Source organism: Nyctereutes procyonoides, unplaced genomic scaffold (genome assembly GCF_905146905.1).
Source record: "Nyctereutes procyonoides isolate TBG_1078 unplaced genomic scaffold, NYPRO_anot_genome, whole genome shotgun sequence".
NCBI lineage: Eukaryota > Metazoa > Chordata > Mammalia > Carnivora > Canidae > Nyctereutes > Nyctereutes procyonoides.
This window is the reverse complement of record NW_026575137.1, coordinates 12,415,694-12,429,533: the sequence shown is the minus strand read 5'-3', so window position 1 is coordinate 12,429,533 and position 13,840 is coordinate 12,415,694. Positions and strand designations below refer to the sequence as shown.

At 41.6% G+C, this 13,840-nt stretch overlaps 1 protein-coding gene across 3 annotated transcripts in view; it reads right to left on the bottom strand.

Annotated features, from left to right (window-relative positions):
• CPQ (carboxypeptidase Q) overlaps positions 1-13,840 on the bottom strand; it is a 409,933-nt gene that overhangs the window by 61,129 nt on the left and 334,964 nt on the right. For all 3 annotated transcript variants that reach the window (XM_055303503.1, XM_055303502.1, XM_055303504.1), the window contains one exon: positions 12,848-13,049. In XM_055303503.1, coding sequence (XP_055159478.1) covers positions 12,848-13,049 — 202 coding nt within the window. The remainder of the gene's footprint in view (positions 1-12,847; positions 13,050-13,840) is intronic.

Here is a 13,840-nt window from a genome sequence, read left to right as displayed (position 1 = left end):
AGTTGTGTCTAGCAAATATTTTCATGTAGGTTTAAACTTTCCATAACCGGATAGTTTTGGATATTAATGAAGGCCATGCCCTTTCTCTACATAATATTCTGTTCTCTCACCTGCCCAGAGACTATTTCAGTTAACACAACAAAGAGAAAGAAAGAAAGAAAGAAAGAATAAAAGAAAAGAAAAGAAAAAAGAAAGGAAGGAGGAAGGAAGGAGAGGGGAAAGAGAGGAAGAGAGAAAGGGAAGAATGGAGGAAAGGGAAAAGGAAGGAAGGAAAAGAAGGAAGGAAGAGAGGGAGGGAGAGAGGAAGGAAGGAAGGAAGGAAGGAAGGAACACAGAGGACATACTTCATAACTAGTCCTAAATAGGCAATAGCTCACTCAGATCTCAAAAGATCCATAACTAATAGATTTCACAGAGCTTAACTATATTTGATTTCTGCATTATGAGCTGGAAGGACGATTAAGATAGCAAATGTCATATTATGAAAGAAACTTCAGTTACCATGAATTGTTCAATCTTACTTATAAAAACAGCATAATAGGGAGACTTAATTCATTGTTAGAAATCCCCATGAGGGGAATGTATGAGAATATTAGGCTAACTGGTTGTTTTTTAACTTTAACCGAGCAATGGAAGGATCTTAAGCCAACAAAGTTACCTGAACTAAGGCGTCTATTGTATACAATTGTATACAATTGAGATAGAACTCATTTCCAGGGTAAAAAGTCCTTATCCAAGTCTGAACTCAATTTTATTCAAATCTCTTGAATTGTGATATTTTTTCCATTGTTTCCGTAATCGCAGACCTATTAATCAAATTGATAAACGTACTTCTAGCAGAGCTCTTATAAGAAATTGATGAGCTCTCACAATAGTCTAAGACTTCCTTGACTCCAAGTATGTCCACTTACAGTCAGACTTCATTGTTGGTATCGAGCCATCCAGGGCTGCCAGTGCCAATCACGGTGCACTTTCATGTGACTATTGTACATCTCTCCAACTGGAAGGCTTAATTTAGCAGAATGTCAAGTAGCAGAACATAGAAAATAATTTCAACTTTAGCAAGAAATTGCTAGAAGATGTGCAGACCAACCCGTTAGACGTGTGATCTATGAAGCTAGGTTTTGCCTTGAGCCTCTCAAAGGAGAAGATGTGGATTATAGGGAACCTGCCTGGTGGCTGGGATTGGGCCTCATGGTTTCTCACTTCTGGCTGTCCTGAAGCCTCAGAATGGCATTCAGGTCCCAGCTATACAGTCCTAGGCACCTTTTCAGTTTTCACTCTATTTCCTTAAATTAAGCTAAACTTGAGCCAAAACAGACTCGTTATCATTTCAAGAACCCTTTGCACTTTTTAACCTACATAATTTTATCTTCATCTTTTCACATGGAATGTAGTCCCTCTCCATCCAACAAAACTCTATCCTTTCTTGAAATTCAGGCAAATTGTCACTTCTTTGGTGAATGCCCCACAGGACTTAATGTCTCTTTTGCCTGAAGTTCCATTGTACTTTGTTCTTCTTGTGTCTAAACTCTCCACTAACTCCTTAACGAGAGGGAGTGTACCTTATACATAACATTGCGATAAAATGGACCAATATGTTAATTCTGGCTTTTCCACTTAATGGCTTAGTCACTCTGGACAAAGGAAACCCCCCTGAGCCCCAACTATCTCATCTGAAAATTGGTTACAGAATAATAATGTATACTTTAGAAGATTCTTATAAAATTATGTGAGATAATGTATGTAAATCAGCTAGAATAACACTTGAGACATAGCAGACACTCAATACATATTAAATTCCCTCTTTATTCCTCTTGCCTGAATGTCATATAGTATTTATTAGGTATCTCTTGAATGAATGAATTAATGAAATTGTCAAACTGTCTGAGTCAGGTCTAAGGAGAAGGAATAGGCAAGAGGATACCCTCAGGATTCAATGACAACACTCAAAGCAATTATTTTAGTCTCATAATCATTCCTATCTGTAACATCCTTCCTGATTTATAAAGAAAGATCATAAATAGGCATTTAAACATTTTGGAAATCAGTAGTTTGGAGTTTTAAAACAAAAATATGAAACATGGAAATGATATCACATTAAGAGTAATTTGTATTACAGGTTAATAGAAATTTGTCCATCTCTAGTAGAATATACATACTAAAGACAAATAATAATATAATAAACTTCTTTCAATAATCATGTTGTTGCTGGTTGTATGGTACTGTTATTCTGAAACTACTGCATGTGAGTTGCAGGATAAAGCAAATGAGTGGTTATGCTTTTGCACTAAGCAGCAGAAAATTTGGCAAGAGCAAAGGAGAAATGGATATCACATCACTGAGGTAAGGTACAACTCTGTAGTCCTGAACTTGACTTGAAAATATCATATAATTCATAACATACTTTTTCTTAGAGAAATAATATACATATTTCTTAGTTCTATCCACTGAAAAGACCTAGGAACAATGACCAACCCACTAGCAATAAGTACACTTAATGTTCAGACTTGTGGCCTCTACATACCATGACATAGTAGAAAAAATTGGGCTTTTGGAAAAAGAGCTGATTCCAGATCTGGGGAAGGAAATATAAAAGATGGCCTGGAACATTTTGTCACATCACATTTTGTCATATCACAAAGCTTCCATCTTAGGAGTTCCTACAGTTGTCACAAAGCTAGACTACATCGGTGACTATCAGTTGCATTAGGAGAACTCAGGAACCAGCTTAAGAAGGCTCTGGCTGGCCAGAGTTAGGATAATTTGAGCATAAAATAAGAATAAGTATTGCAGGAATAGAATGAAGCACATGGAAATAAAAATTATTTCCTAAAAATACTTTACTTTAATAAAAAGTAGTACCTAAAAAGTATTCTTGCCAGGAAAAAAAAAGTAAAATTCAAATTTGAATCAGATCAAGCCTCTAGATTTAACTACCAATTCACAGGAAATATAAGGCAGAGTGAAAACATGTTAAATGATTCCATGGGAATGGAGTTAGCTAAACCCAGACTACAGGAAATCCCAGAGGACAAATTATTTGGTTTCTGTAGCAAATAAGCAGCAAGAAAGAGAAAAGATGAAGGTAAAACCTATGGATTAAAAAAAAGACTTAAGAGACACCAACCACATCAAGTGATTGCATTGTTTAAACCTTTTTGGAATCCTGGTTTAAATTAAAAAAAAAAACTGTTGGAGGAAAACAGTTTGAAGACAACTGGAAACATTTGAAAACTGGCCCTATATTGACTATGATATTAAGAAATTATGGTAAAACATTTTTAGGAGGGAAAATAGTATTTCAGTTAACACACACACACATCCTTACCTTTTAGGTATAGAAATTAAAATATTTACAAATGAAATAATATACAGTCAAGCATTTGCTTCGAAATAATCTAGGTGTAGGACGGTGACAGGGGTATGGATGAAATATTACTGCCCGTGAATGAAGAATTCCTGACGTGATGAATACATGGGCAGTCATCACATTATTCTACTTTTGTATGTGTCTGAAATTTTCTGTAATACATTTTTTAAATCGTGCTTTAAAATCATCTAATATACCAGACCGCTCTGAATTTTACAGTCTCTAACACTTTAAAGTAGGGACAGACAAAGTTCATGTAGCTAAGAAGAAGGAAACATATTTTGAAGTCCTAGTTCCCTCTACTCTCCAGGCTTTCATACAGTTTTAGGTTTTTTTTTTTCCTCTCCTCAGAAAATTTCAATGCAGCTCTATTCAGTTTTCCATGAGAAAGTCTTCCTCCTCATTTCCATGATTATTAAGTACACCAATCCAGTCAGTCCTTGATGGTGAGCATCATGAGAAAAGGGGCCTCGTCTCATTGTTGTATCCCCTATAATTTATATATAACATAGCTACCTGTTGAATGAAATGTTACATAGGAGTCAGTTAAAGTGTCTGTGAAGTATTAAGTGAAATTGGTGGAAAGTCAAACACATGGGATGGGGAATCCAGAAGAACTAACTTTGAGACTCTGAAAGGGGCAGTTAGAGAAGTGAGACTTTTCTAGGCCGCATCATTAGAGGGCATGGGAAACAGCTGATAGAGAAGTTTAAATCATTGTGTTTTTGGGGTCATTATAATACAGAATATGGAGCAGTAATTTAGTTCTCCTCTAATTTTCTAAAGTAATGGGTTCTAACCCTGCGCTGTTCCTCAAGTTGCTTTCTCACTCCCAATCCTCTCACCGAGCCTGCTGCTGATGTGTTGATGGGTTATCTGGCGGCAGGAACCATAGGGACTCTTTTCCTAAACACTGTTCTCATCAACCCCCCCCCCTCTGCTGAAGACTTCTGATGGCTCTGGCGTCAGCTACAAGAGGTTTTTTTCACCTGAAATTTGTGCCACTTCTTCATTTGGCCCAGAGATACTCAACCGTTCTTACCAACCACTGCCCTCCAAGATGGATCCTGTGCTCAGGGAAGTTATTCTCCTTCTCCTCCCCAGTGGGGACATCTGCTTTTGTTCATACTATTTCTGTCACCAGAACTGCACCTCTCTACCCCTTCTGTCCATTCTGATACTAGTTGGTCTTCAATATCCAGCTTAAGCTTACCCTTCCAGGTCTTTCCTGTCTTCCATCTTAGGAGCTGCTACAGTTTATTCTGCATGTATAATTCATCCTGGTGCTAGACTAAAAACTCTTACTGTGACTTAACTTTTCTTGTACTCCTCTTTAAATCAATACATCTCGTCAGCAAACATTTGTGTCAGGTAATAATGAGTATTGTGGGTATATAAGCAGGGATAAAAAATACTCTCTTGGTCTTCTATCCAGTTAAGGAGACAACGTACAAAGTATATTAATTATAACGTGAAAATGTATGTTTTAAATAGCAGCTCACGGCAACAATGGAAGAGGCTTCATGAAGCAGAGCGCGACTGACTGCCCAATGGTATAAACAATGCCTTCTTCTCCCCCAAGGCTGTAGTCCGTGGTACTAAAGGGCATGAGCCAGGTCTGCAATGGTCAAGGTGGTCAATGGTTTCTATGGAGCTGAAGCAGGCCTACTGTCGGGGAGAGCAGGACAAGCTATTCGTTGCTGTGATGAGCAATTTCCCATAGTGTGCTATCGATATGGATGATGTACATTCCTACCTAGCATGTGGCAGTTAGAGCTCCGAGTCACCTGAGTTAGAGGTAAGAGGCAGCCACCTGCTCTAATTCCTTGTATTACCCTTCTCTCTTTCTAATGTTTCTTCGTTCTTGATTTCTTTGTTATAGCCTGTCTCTTCCCACTTTCCTCTTTCCATCCCCCACCCTCTACAGCATAAACTCTACAAGAACAAGAAGTCTACTAAATTTTTTCATCTCCATCCGCAGGGTCTAGAGCACCTGGTTTCTGTGAGGCCCTCAAGACATGCTTGTCGATGGGATGAAACTGCCCACCTACTTAGATGAAGGCTGCAGTCACAAACCAGACAGTGCCCTTTCCATGTACCCAGTGGGGTGAGGTCTGCTCGCCATGCAGCAATGATCTCTCTAGACATTACTGGCATGGAGTGTTTTCACCATAAAGGAGGCATCTTTTAATTAGGGACAGCTGTGCTGCACTATTCCAGCTGGTGACTGGGAAACATATGAGTCCTGGGTCCAGACCTCCAATTTACTTTACATTTCCATTCCTGCTCCTGTCCTGATCTTCTCCTTTTCTTGCAACATGTTAGAATAAAGGCCTTTGGAAATGTAGAAATGGAAAGTTTTAATTCAGTTCTGTCTAATGTCATGGGGTATTAGACAGAAATAAGCAAGATGGAAAATATGTGAAATTCTGAGTAATCTGCACATTTGGTACTTCAGTACGAAGCCTGAACTATCATAAAAAGATGAAAGAAACCAAAGTGTGATTTTAAAAGCAATTCAGTGTGTGAGGAAAGAGGATGGCTCAATGAAGCAAAGTTCCTACTAAAATAATTCTAACTTATGGTTATGGTTTAGGGTTTGTAAAGGTTTCACATTATCTTACTCCTCCTACAAACCTGAATCCTACGTATTTAGCGTTTGATTCATGGGCATTTTGTCGAGGGCCAGGTACTTCTTTTTGGGTCTGGGAATTCTGAGGAATTCACAGTAACTACAAGAAAACGCTAAGTGCCATGAGGTGAGGGCATTATGGGAGCAGACCCGAAGTACACCTGCTAGATCGGTAGGGGTCAAGGAAGGCTTGTGAGAGGAGAACAAGCTGCTGAATCACACATGAGTAGGAATTAGCTGTTGAAGAAGACAAAACGGGGTCTAATGGCAAGGAAGTGTGAGAGCGCAGGGTGCTCTAGGAGCTTCAGTGAATGACACTTGTGTAAGGGATGAGCAGAAAGGAGCGGGGAGCCATGAGAGTGGAAGCTGCACACCAGCCAGAGAGCAGAACAAAAAAAGGCCTTGAATGCCATGCTAGGAAAAGACATGATACGCTAAAGCCAGCGGGGTGGACATAGACGAATTTTAAGCAAGAAGCAGAGGTAATCTGATGCTGCAGCTATTCTTAGTTGTTTACCAGTAGAAATCCTCCTCTTCTTCCTAAGGAATCCCGACTTTTCTCATATATCAGGAGACTACATGTTCAATGGTGACTGGGCACCACTGTAGGTCCAGAAAGTAAAATTTGGTCAATATAAGCCATTGTGGGCAGTTGCACTCCATTGCCACTGCCTGGTTTAGCCACGGGCATGTTTTACAATCTTGGCCAATGAAGACTATGGAAAAATCTGCTTTGCAGCTTCTGGGCGAGATTGTATCACGATTAAAAAGATAAATCGGTTACGGGTATTCTCTCTTTCACTGTTGCACAATGTGTCAGAATTTGTTGCTCGGAACAACTGCAGCTGTCTTGGGACCAGGAGGGGACAAGCCTGAAGACACAGATCAACATGCTGAGGATGGCCAAGTGGAGGGATGTGAAGGACCAAGGTCCTTGATGTGGAGCTAAGTCAAATTTTCTGTGACCACCCCACTCCAGAGCTCTTTTTAAGTGACTTTAAAATTCTCTTTACTGCCATTCCAAGTTGGGTCTTCTGTTTTATTCTACAGGCAAAAGCCACCCAACTGATAGACCGATTTTCAATTTAGAAAGTTCGTTTTGGAAGTGGCGTGCCAGTTAGACTGAGGGGACTAAGAAAGCAGGTTGGGGTGGGAGTAGGAAGCTGCCATCGGAAAATCAGTGAGTACTGCTGATGCAAGGTCTGTGGGTGGAGGGGAGTGAAGAGGTTTAAGAAGTAAATAAAATTGGGATCCCCGGGTGGCTCAGCGGTGGAGCATCTGCCTTCGGCTCAGGTCATGATCCTGGAGTTTCAGGATCGGGTCCCACATGGGGTCCCCGCATGGAGCCTGCTTCTCCCTCTGCCTGTGTCTTTGCCTCTCTCTGTGTCTCTCATGAATAAATAAATAAAATCTTTTAATAAAAAAAGGAATAAGTGAAATTCAGAGTAAATGGGACTTAGAGACCATTTTGACGTATGCTCTAGATGCCTGTGTGGTTTCTGGAAGGCAGCGCCAGTCAGTAGGAGGAGGGACGCATATTGAGGCCTGGTGGTTACCATACCTGCTTTGCATATAAGGTACCCAAGTCTCATCACCAGAATGTATAGTTTGTGAGAGTACAGATCTTGTTTGTCTTCTTTACTATCGATTCCCTAGTGTCGTACAGCAGAGACTTAGTAAGGATGCTTAATAATAAATGAGTACAGACATACAGACAGCCACCAGACACACAAAAAGATGCTCAACATCACTCCCCATCAGGGAAATAGCAAGTCAAAACCACAATGAGATACCACCTCACACTTGTCAGAGTAGCTAGTATCAAAAAGACAAGAAATAACAAATGTTGATAAGGATGTGGAAAAAAAGGAATCCTTGTGCACCGCTGGTGAGAATGGAAACTGCTGCAGCCACTGTGAAAAATGGTATGGAGTTTCCTCAGAAAATCAAAAAAATAGAAATACTGTATGATCCACTGACTCTGCTACTGGGTATTTATGCAAAGAAAATGAAGATGCAAATTCAAAAAGATAAATGCACCCCTACGTTTATTGCAGTGTTATCTGCAGTAGCCAAGATATGGAAGCAACCCAAGTGCCCATCGATAGATAAGTGGATGAAGATGTACACCCCGGCTCCGCCCTGCCCCACGTACAATGGAATACTACTCATTCATAAAAAAAGAATGAGGTCTTGTCATCTGCAACCACATAGATGGATCTAGAGGGCATCATGGTAAGTGAAATAAGTCAGACAGAGAAAGACACATACCATACGTATGTGTCTACATACCTACTTGTATGTGAAATCTAAAAAAATAAAAAAAAGAAATAAAGCAGAAACAGGCTCATAAATATAGAGAACAAACTGGTTGCCAGAGGGAAGGGGGTTGGAAGAATGGGAAAAATGGGTGGAGGGGGATGGGAGATGCAGGCTTACAGTTACGGAGGGAGCAGCTCATGGAGATGGGAGGTGCAGCACAGCAAACACCGCCGACGGTAATGTAATGGACGTGTATGGGGACAACCTCACCGTGGTGTAGTGACGTGGCGGTGGGCACAGCATGGCACACAGACCTACTAAATTACTATGTTGCATGCCTGTGCCCTTGAAACCAACGCAACATGTGTCAAATATACTTCCATCTAAAAAAAATAAAATAAAATAAATGAATGTGGCTGAGAAAAATTAGATCATTTGCCTAAGATAGCACATGCGGTTAGAAGTCATAAAGCCAAAAAACACACATTCTTTCCAACACTCTGTCCAGCACATGCCAACAATATTAGGAAACAGTTGACCTTCAGATTCTGAAGCAGACGAGGAAACTCTTATTGGCAGATATGGAATAAGGGTGGGTCCACTTCCTTAGTTCATGTTAAGAGAGTGTCTCATTTTTTTTTCATTAATGTATATTTTATAGAAGAGTTTCTAAAGAAAGAAGACGTTCAAGAAGGATGCATGTGAGGACTTGGGGAAAGCACGGATTAGAGTTCATTACTGACATTTTCAGACTGAAACAGACTCCCCCCACTCTAACCTGGACTCCAGAATTAGGGAATCAGGCTAAACATTAGGATAGAAAGCCTGTCTGCTACCTGGAGTTTTCCACTAGAGACTAACCCAAATCCCTCTTAAAGTAGTCCTGTTCGTGTTGTCTTTGAAAGTGTCAGAACAGCCATTTACCATTTTATGTAGGAGAATCATTAAATTACTAGAAGATATTATTCAGCATTCTCTTTCAGTTTTTATTCCTTTAAGGGAAATAATCCTAACTCTTCTAGGTTTATATCATTCTTCTAACATTCTTTCTACTTTTGTATCTCTTCTCTCAGCATCCTTTATTTTGTTCACAATCCCAAGATAAGGAACCCAAAGCTTGTTTGGGAAACGATTATTTCTGTGTTTTTGTTTTCTCCTCTCATGTAAGATTTACAATAATTTAAATGTTTCCCAAAGTTAAACTAAGAACTACAGAGGAGGCAAAGTAGAAACTATTGAACTTCACCTCAAAGAATTGCTCACTGGGCATGCCTAGTAATCCAAGAACGATATTAGTGTGTGATTCAAATGTCAGATTGTGGGATACAGGAGTGTTTTGGAAATTTAGAAAAGCAATAGAGTGCCATGGGCTGTTAAGGAAAGACCCATGAAAACGGATGAATAGAGAATGAGCCTTAAGAGCACCGAGGATTTGAAGGGAAAGAATTAGAAGGAATATAGAAGAAAGCGACAATGGGAGCAGGTTGGAGTATAAAAATATCTAAACAGGGAGTTCATATGGAAAATACATCTAAGACACTTTCTTTTAAAAAGCATCTTCCATCCAAAGCCTTATACTTATGTTGATAGTTACCATGTCCGTATGGACATTGTCTAGACGGATGAAGGACAGCATCTCTCCTCTTCAAAGATAAAATTTTCATGAATCAATGTGCTTGGCTTCTATAATTAATGGAAATCACGTTGAATGTTAATTCTATGTTCTTAATTAGTATTTCACTACTGAGGACACATGGAACATGAAAAAAACTGGGGACCAGCCATCAGGCTACGGAAATTTTGTAGATCTATTAGGACATGATAAGGGCTCAAAAAAACAAAAAACAAAAACAAAAACAAAAACCAAAAAAAACAAAAAACAAACAAAAAAGATAAGGGCTCAATAAACATTTACTGAATCAATGGAGGAATGAAAGAAAAAGAGAAAGAGGAAAGATGGAATCTTGGAACATTATTTCTCATTAATTTTTTGAAAAGTTAGGTGAGCAGTTATGTAAATCATACTTAGTATTTCGAATTCCATCTCTAGGTTTAGGTTACTACAACTTGCTGGGTTCTCAGGGACACAGGGTATACAGCTGGCAGATTTTTATTTTCTTTCTCTAATTAACTACGGTTCTTCACCTTTTCTGTAAAGTTCTCGAAATTTTCAATAGGCAACAAGAGATACAACGTAAGCAGTTCCATTATTTCTTCCAGAAACAGCCCACATTTGAAATATCAGAAGATAGCTCAATGGGAATAGGGGAAGACAGCGATAATTTGGCTCTATCTTGTAGATCCTAAAAGACATGGAAAAGAATTCCGAGAAACATTAGCTGCAGTCTAAGTGACCCACTCCTCATCGGCAGAGGTACGGAGGGGAGCGCAATAAAGAATGTAAGAAGTTATTTACAATAACAAACTCCTTTCCCCAGGGGTAAATTTTTCCGGAGCAGGAATGTACTGAAATCCTTTGCATAAGCAAGAGCTGAGTTATACAAACATTTCAGACGCTGCCGTAGATAGGGAAGGCCATCTCGGCATTCCAGACTCGCCTGCGTTGCTGCACATTGTGGGAAAAGGGCCACCAGCCTTGAAAACAGAGTGGCCTGTTCTCAGGGTAAGTTCTGGAGCAGGATGGCCTTGGCTAAGCTACTTAGCCCCTCTGAGTCCGATTCTTCAACTGCAAAACAGGGATCATCCTACCTTCCTCTTAGGATGGTGGTTGTATGGAGAAAAAAGAGCGTCTGCCAAAGCCTCACAGAGCGCCTGATGAGTAAAGGGAACCCAGTAAACGGTAACTTGCATTAATTCTCTAGAAACCACAATGGGGCTCAGATTCCTCACTTAACTCCGTTCACTGGTGATCAGACGTGTCCCCACCTTGGCAAGAGGGAAAAGGCCCTCTTACCTTTGTGAAGGGAATCAAACAAACCTGTTAATTCCAAACAGAATCATTCTTATGAAAATCTACAAGGAAGGAATAAGGCTAGAGCAAATTCTCAATTACCCAGTGCAGCAGAAGGCAGCAATCCCTGGGAGCAGGGAGTACCAGGCCCTTTGTTCCACTTCTGTTTTGGGTTTCAGCTCTTCCTTGCCCCCCACCCCCAGCCCCGCCTCCCACTTCACTCCAGTTCACCCACAGTCTGTCAGTCTTTTCCTCACATCCACCACCCTACAAACTAACTCAGATTTTCCCAGTTTTTAAGAAGACTCCTATTGAAAAACTTTAGGCTCAGGAAAAATCTAGAATTCAAATCATCCCAACAACTTAAAAGGGCAGACTCCCTCCCCTTACACCTTGATCATGATTAAAAATGTCAGCTATGTGAGGAGTCTCCGATCTGTCTAGATGATGCACAGTGCCACAAACGCACATGCCGTTTCAAGATATTTCAGTGTGGCTAAAATATACACACACTACTGAAGAGAATCAAGGTCCTTGTATTAGAATAAAGGAAAGCTCCTTCTATTTTTAGTTATGAAACATTATTATAAACCTTAAAACCTCCAATGTGCTTTAAAAAAAATCTACATCTCAAGAATAAGCTCTTTAAAGATCTTAAGTCTGCGCAGTGCGCTATTGAAATCCACTTTGAGGGCTGGGGAAGGGGGAGAGCGGGAATGGGGTGGATCTAGGGAGAGATAGTTGGGTTTTTTGGTTTTTGTTTGTTTGTTTGTCTTTTGTTTTCAAACCTGTGAAATGTTTTATAGCCACAGAAATGGTTTTGGAAACAATGACGCCAAAGCTATTGAAAAGTTGGACTCCTGGACTTCCTGTTGGCGTAGCACAAATACAGAAAAATCTACAAATAGATCCTCTAACAAAGCTTTCGATTATGGATATCATGAGGGAACAACTTCAGGTCACAGACGCTTGCTACCATCAATGACCCCTTCCTGTGGCCAGTCTAGGGCAAACCGGTGAAGTGGTATAAGTTTGTCTTCTGTGACTTCCTGAGGCCTACTCCTATTCCGCAAGTTCACCCCTGCCCAGGATTTGTCTTAAAAATATCAACCTAATAAATCACTGATCAGGGGAAATTAGTTTCTGTCCAACCTCTTACAAGAGTCCACGTTAAGAAACAAATGATTAGTAGGAAGCACCCAACCCTCAAAGAATAAAGCTCTGCCGGTAAAACCTCAGATACCGTGGGATTTAGGTAGGGGATTATTTGGGTCAGAGATTTCCTAGCACAGAACCAAAACTGGAATCATATCAGTGGTAATAATCGCCTTGTACTCTATTTCTCAAATTTTGGTCGTGGGATCACCATTTAGATACCTGTTAAAAAGAAAATAAAAAACAAGAACAGATTGCAGGCCCTATCCTGGAATCATTAAAGCGGAATTTCTGGGAATGAGGAACTTATGATTCAGAAAAAGACAAGTAGGTTAATGAACACAAACGAATATTATTATTCCAAGTCTAGAAACCAACCGATTATGCTTTATGGACCAAGCCTAGGGTTTCCGTGCGGTAAGAGGCCTACCGGTACTGCCGGCTGTGTTGGAACCGCGTAGTTTTGGACCAGTAGCAGTACCTGAAGAACACCACCTTCGTCTCTTGGTCTTACCGGGCACTCCGGCTTGGATCCAGAAGTTAATGTCCGTCCCTTCTCCGGCCCTGAAGACCCGCGTGACGTTGACAGGCTGCAGCAGGCGCATGACCTCCTCCACGATGGCCCTGGCCTGGTCGCTGCCCGTGAACTGCAGCCCAGAGGGCAGGAAGGTTCCCAGGTCGGACTCCATCACCAGGCTATAGTTGGAGATGTTGGCCTATGCGCAAGAGAGAAGCGTTACCTGCCGCTGCCTTCTCCCCGGGACCGCCCAGTGGCGGCCAGCGGACGCCTCGTCTCCTGCCCTTCCTGCCCCGCCTGCCCTGCCTGCTCCTGCCCCTGCCCCAGGTCTGCTCTGCGTATCAGCTGAGCCCTCGGACATGCGCGATTACTCCATCTGCCACCTGCCACACTCGAGTCGACTTGGAAGGATTTTAAAAAAATATGATGAAAGGAAATATAAAGCCTCATGTTGCAGTCACTCGGTTATTCACAGGAATGCCTAGGGAAGCGGGGTCCCTCCTCCGGGGCAGGTACCTCCACGGGCATCCGCCAAGCTCGGACAGATGGAGGGATGCCCCAGGACCGGTTTCTCTGCCTCTTTCCTCTAATAGGTATTTGATCTCATTCTAATCGTGAGCTCTGCTGAGGCTTAAAGGCATCCAACTGACAGGTTGGTCTTGGGTTCCTGAGGCTGTGGTTCCTCCATCTGCTGGCTCTCCAGGGACGGAGCTAACAGGACCACGCGTGAACCTCCACGCTCTCTGGTGCGCAGCCATGGCTGCAACCCTGGCAACAGTCAGGCCGCTGGCTTGGAAACTCCTTCCAGATGCAGAGAGAGCCCGTGGGGCCCTCACGTCACTCGACGGCCCTGCGAGGGCCAGGGTGCAGGACGCCGCCCGCCGCTGGGCTGCACAACTAGCAGCCACACGGCCCTGGGCTCCCAAGTGTCAGGCCTAACCACCTGTTTCCCAGGACGCCATTCGCGTCTCCACCGCTGATCAACTACCA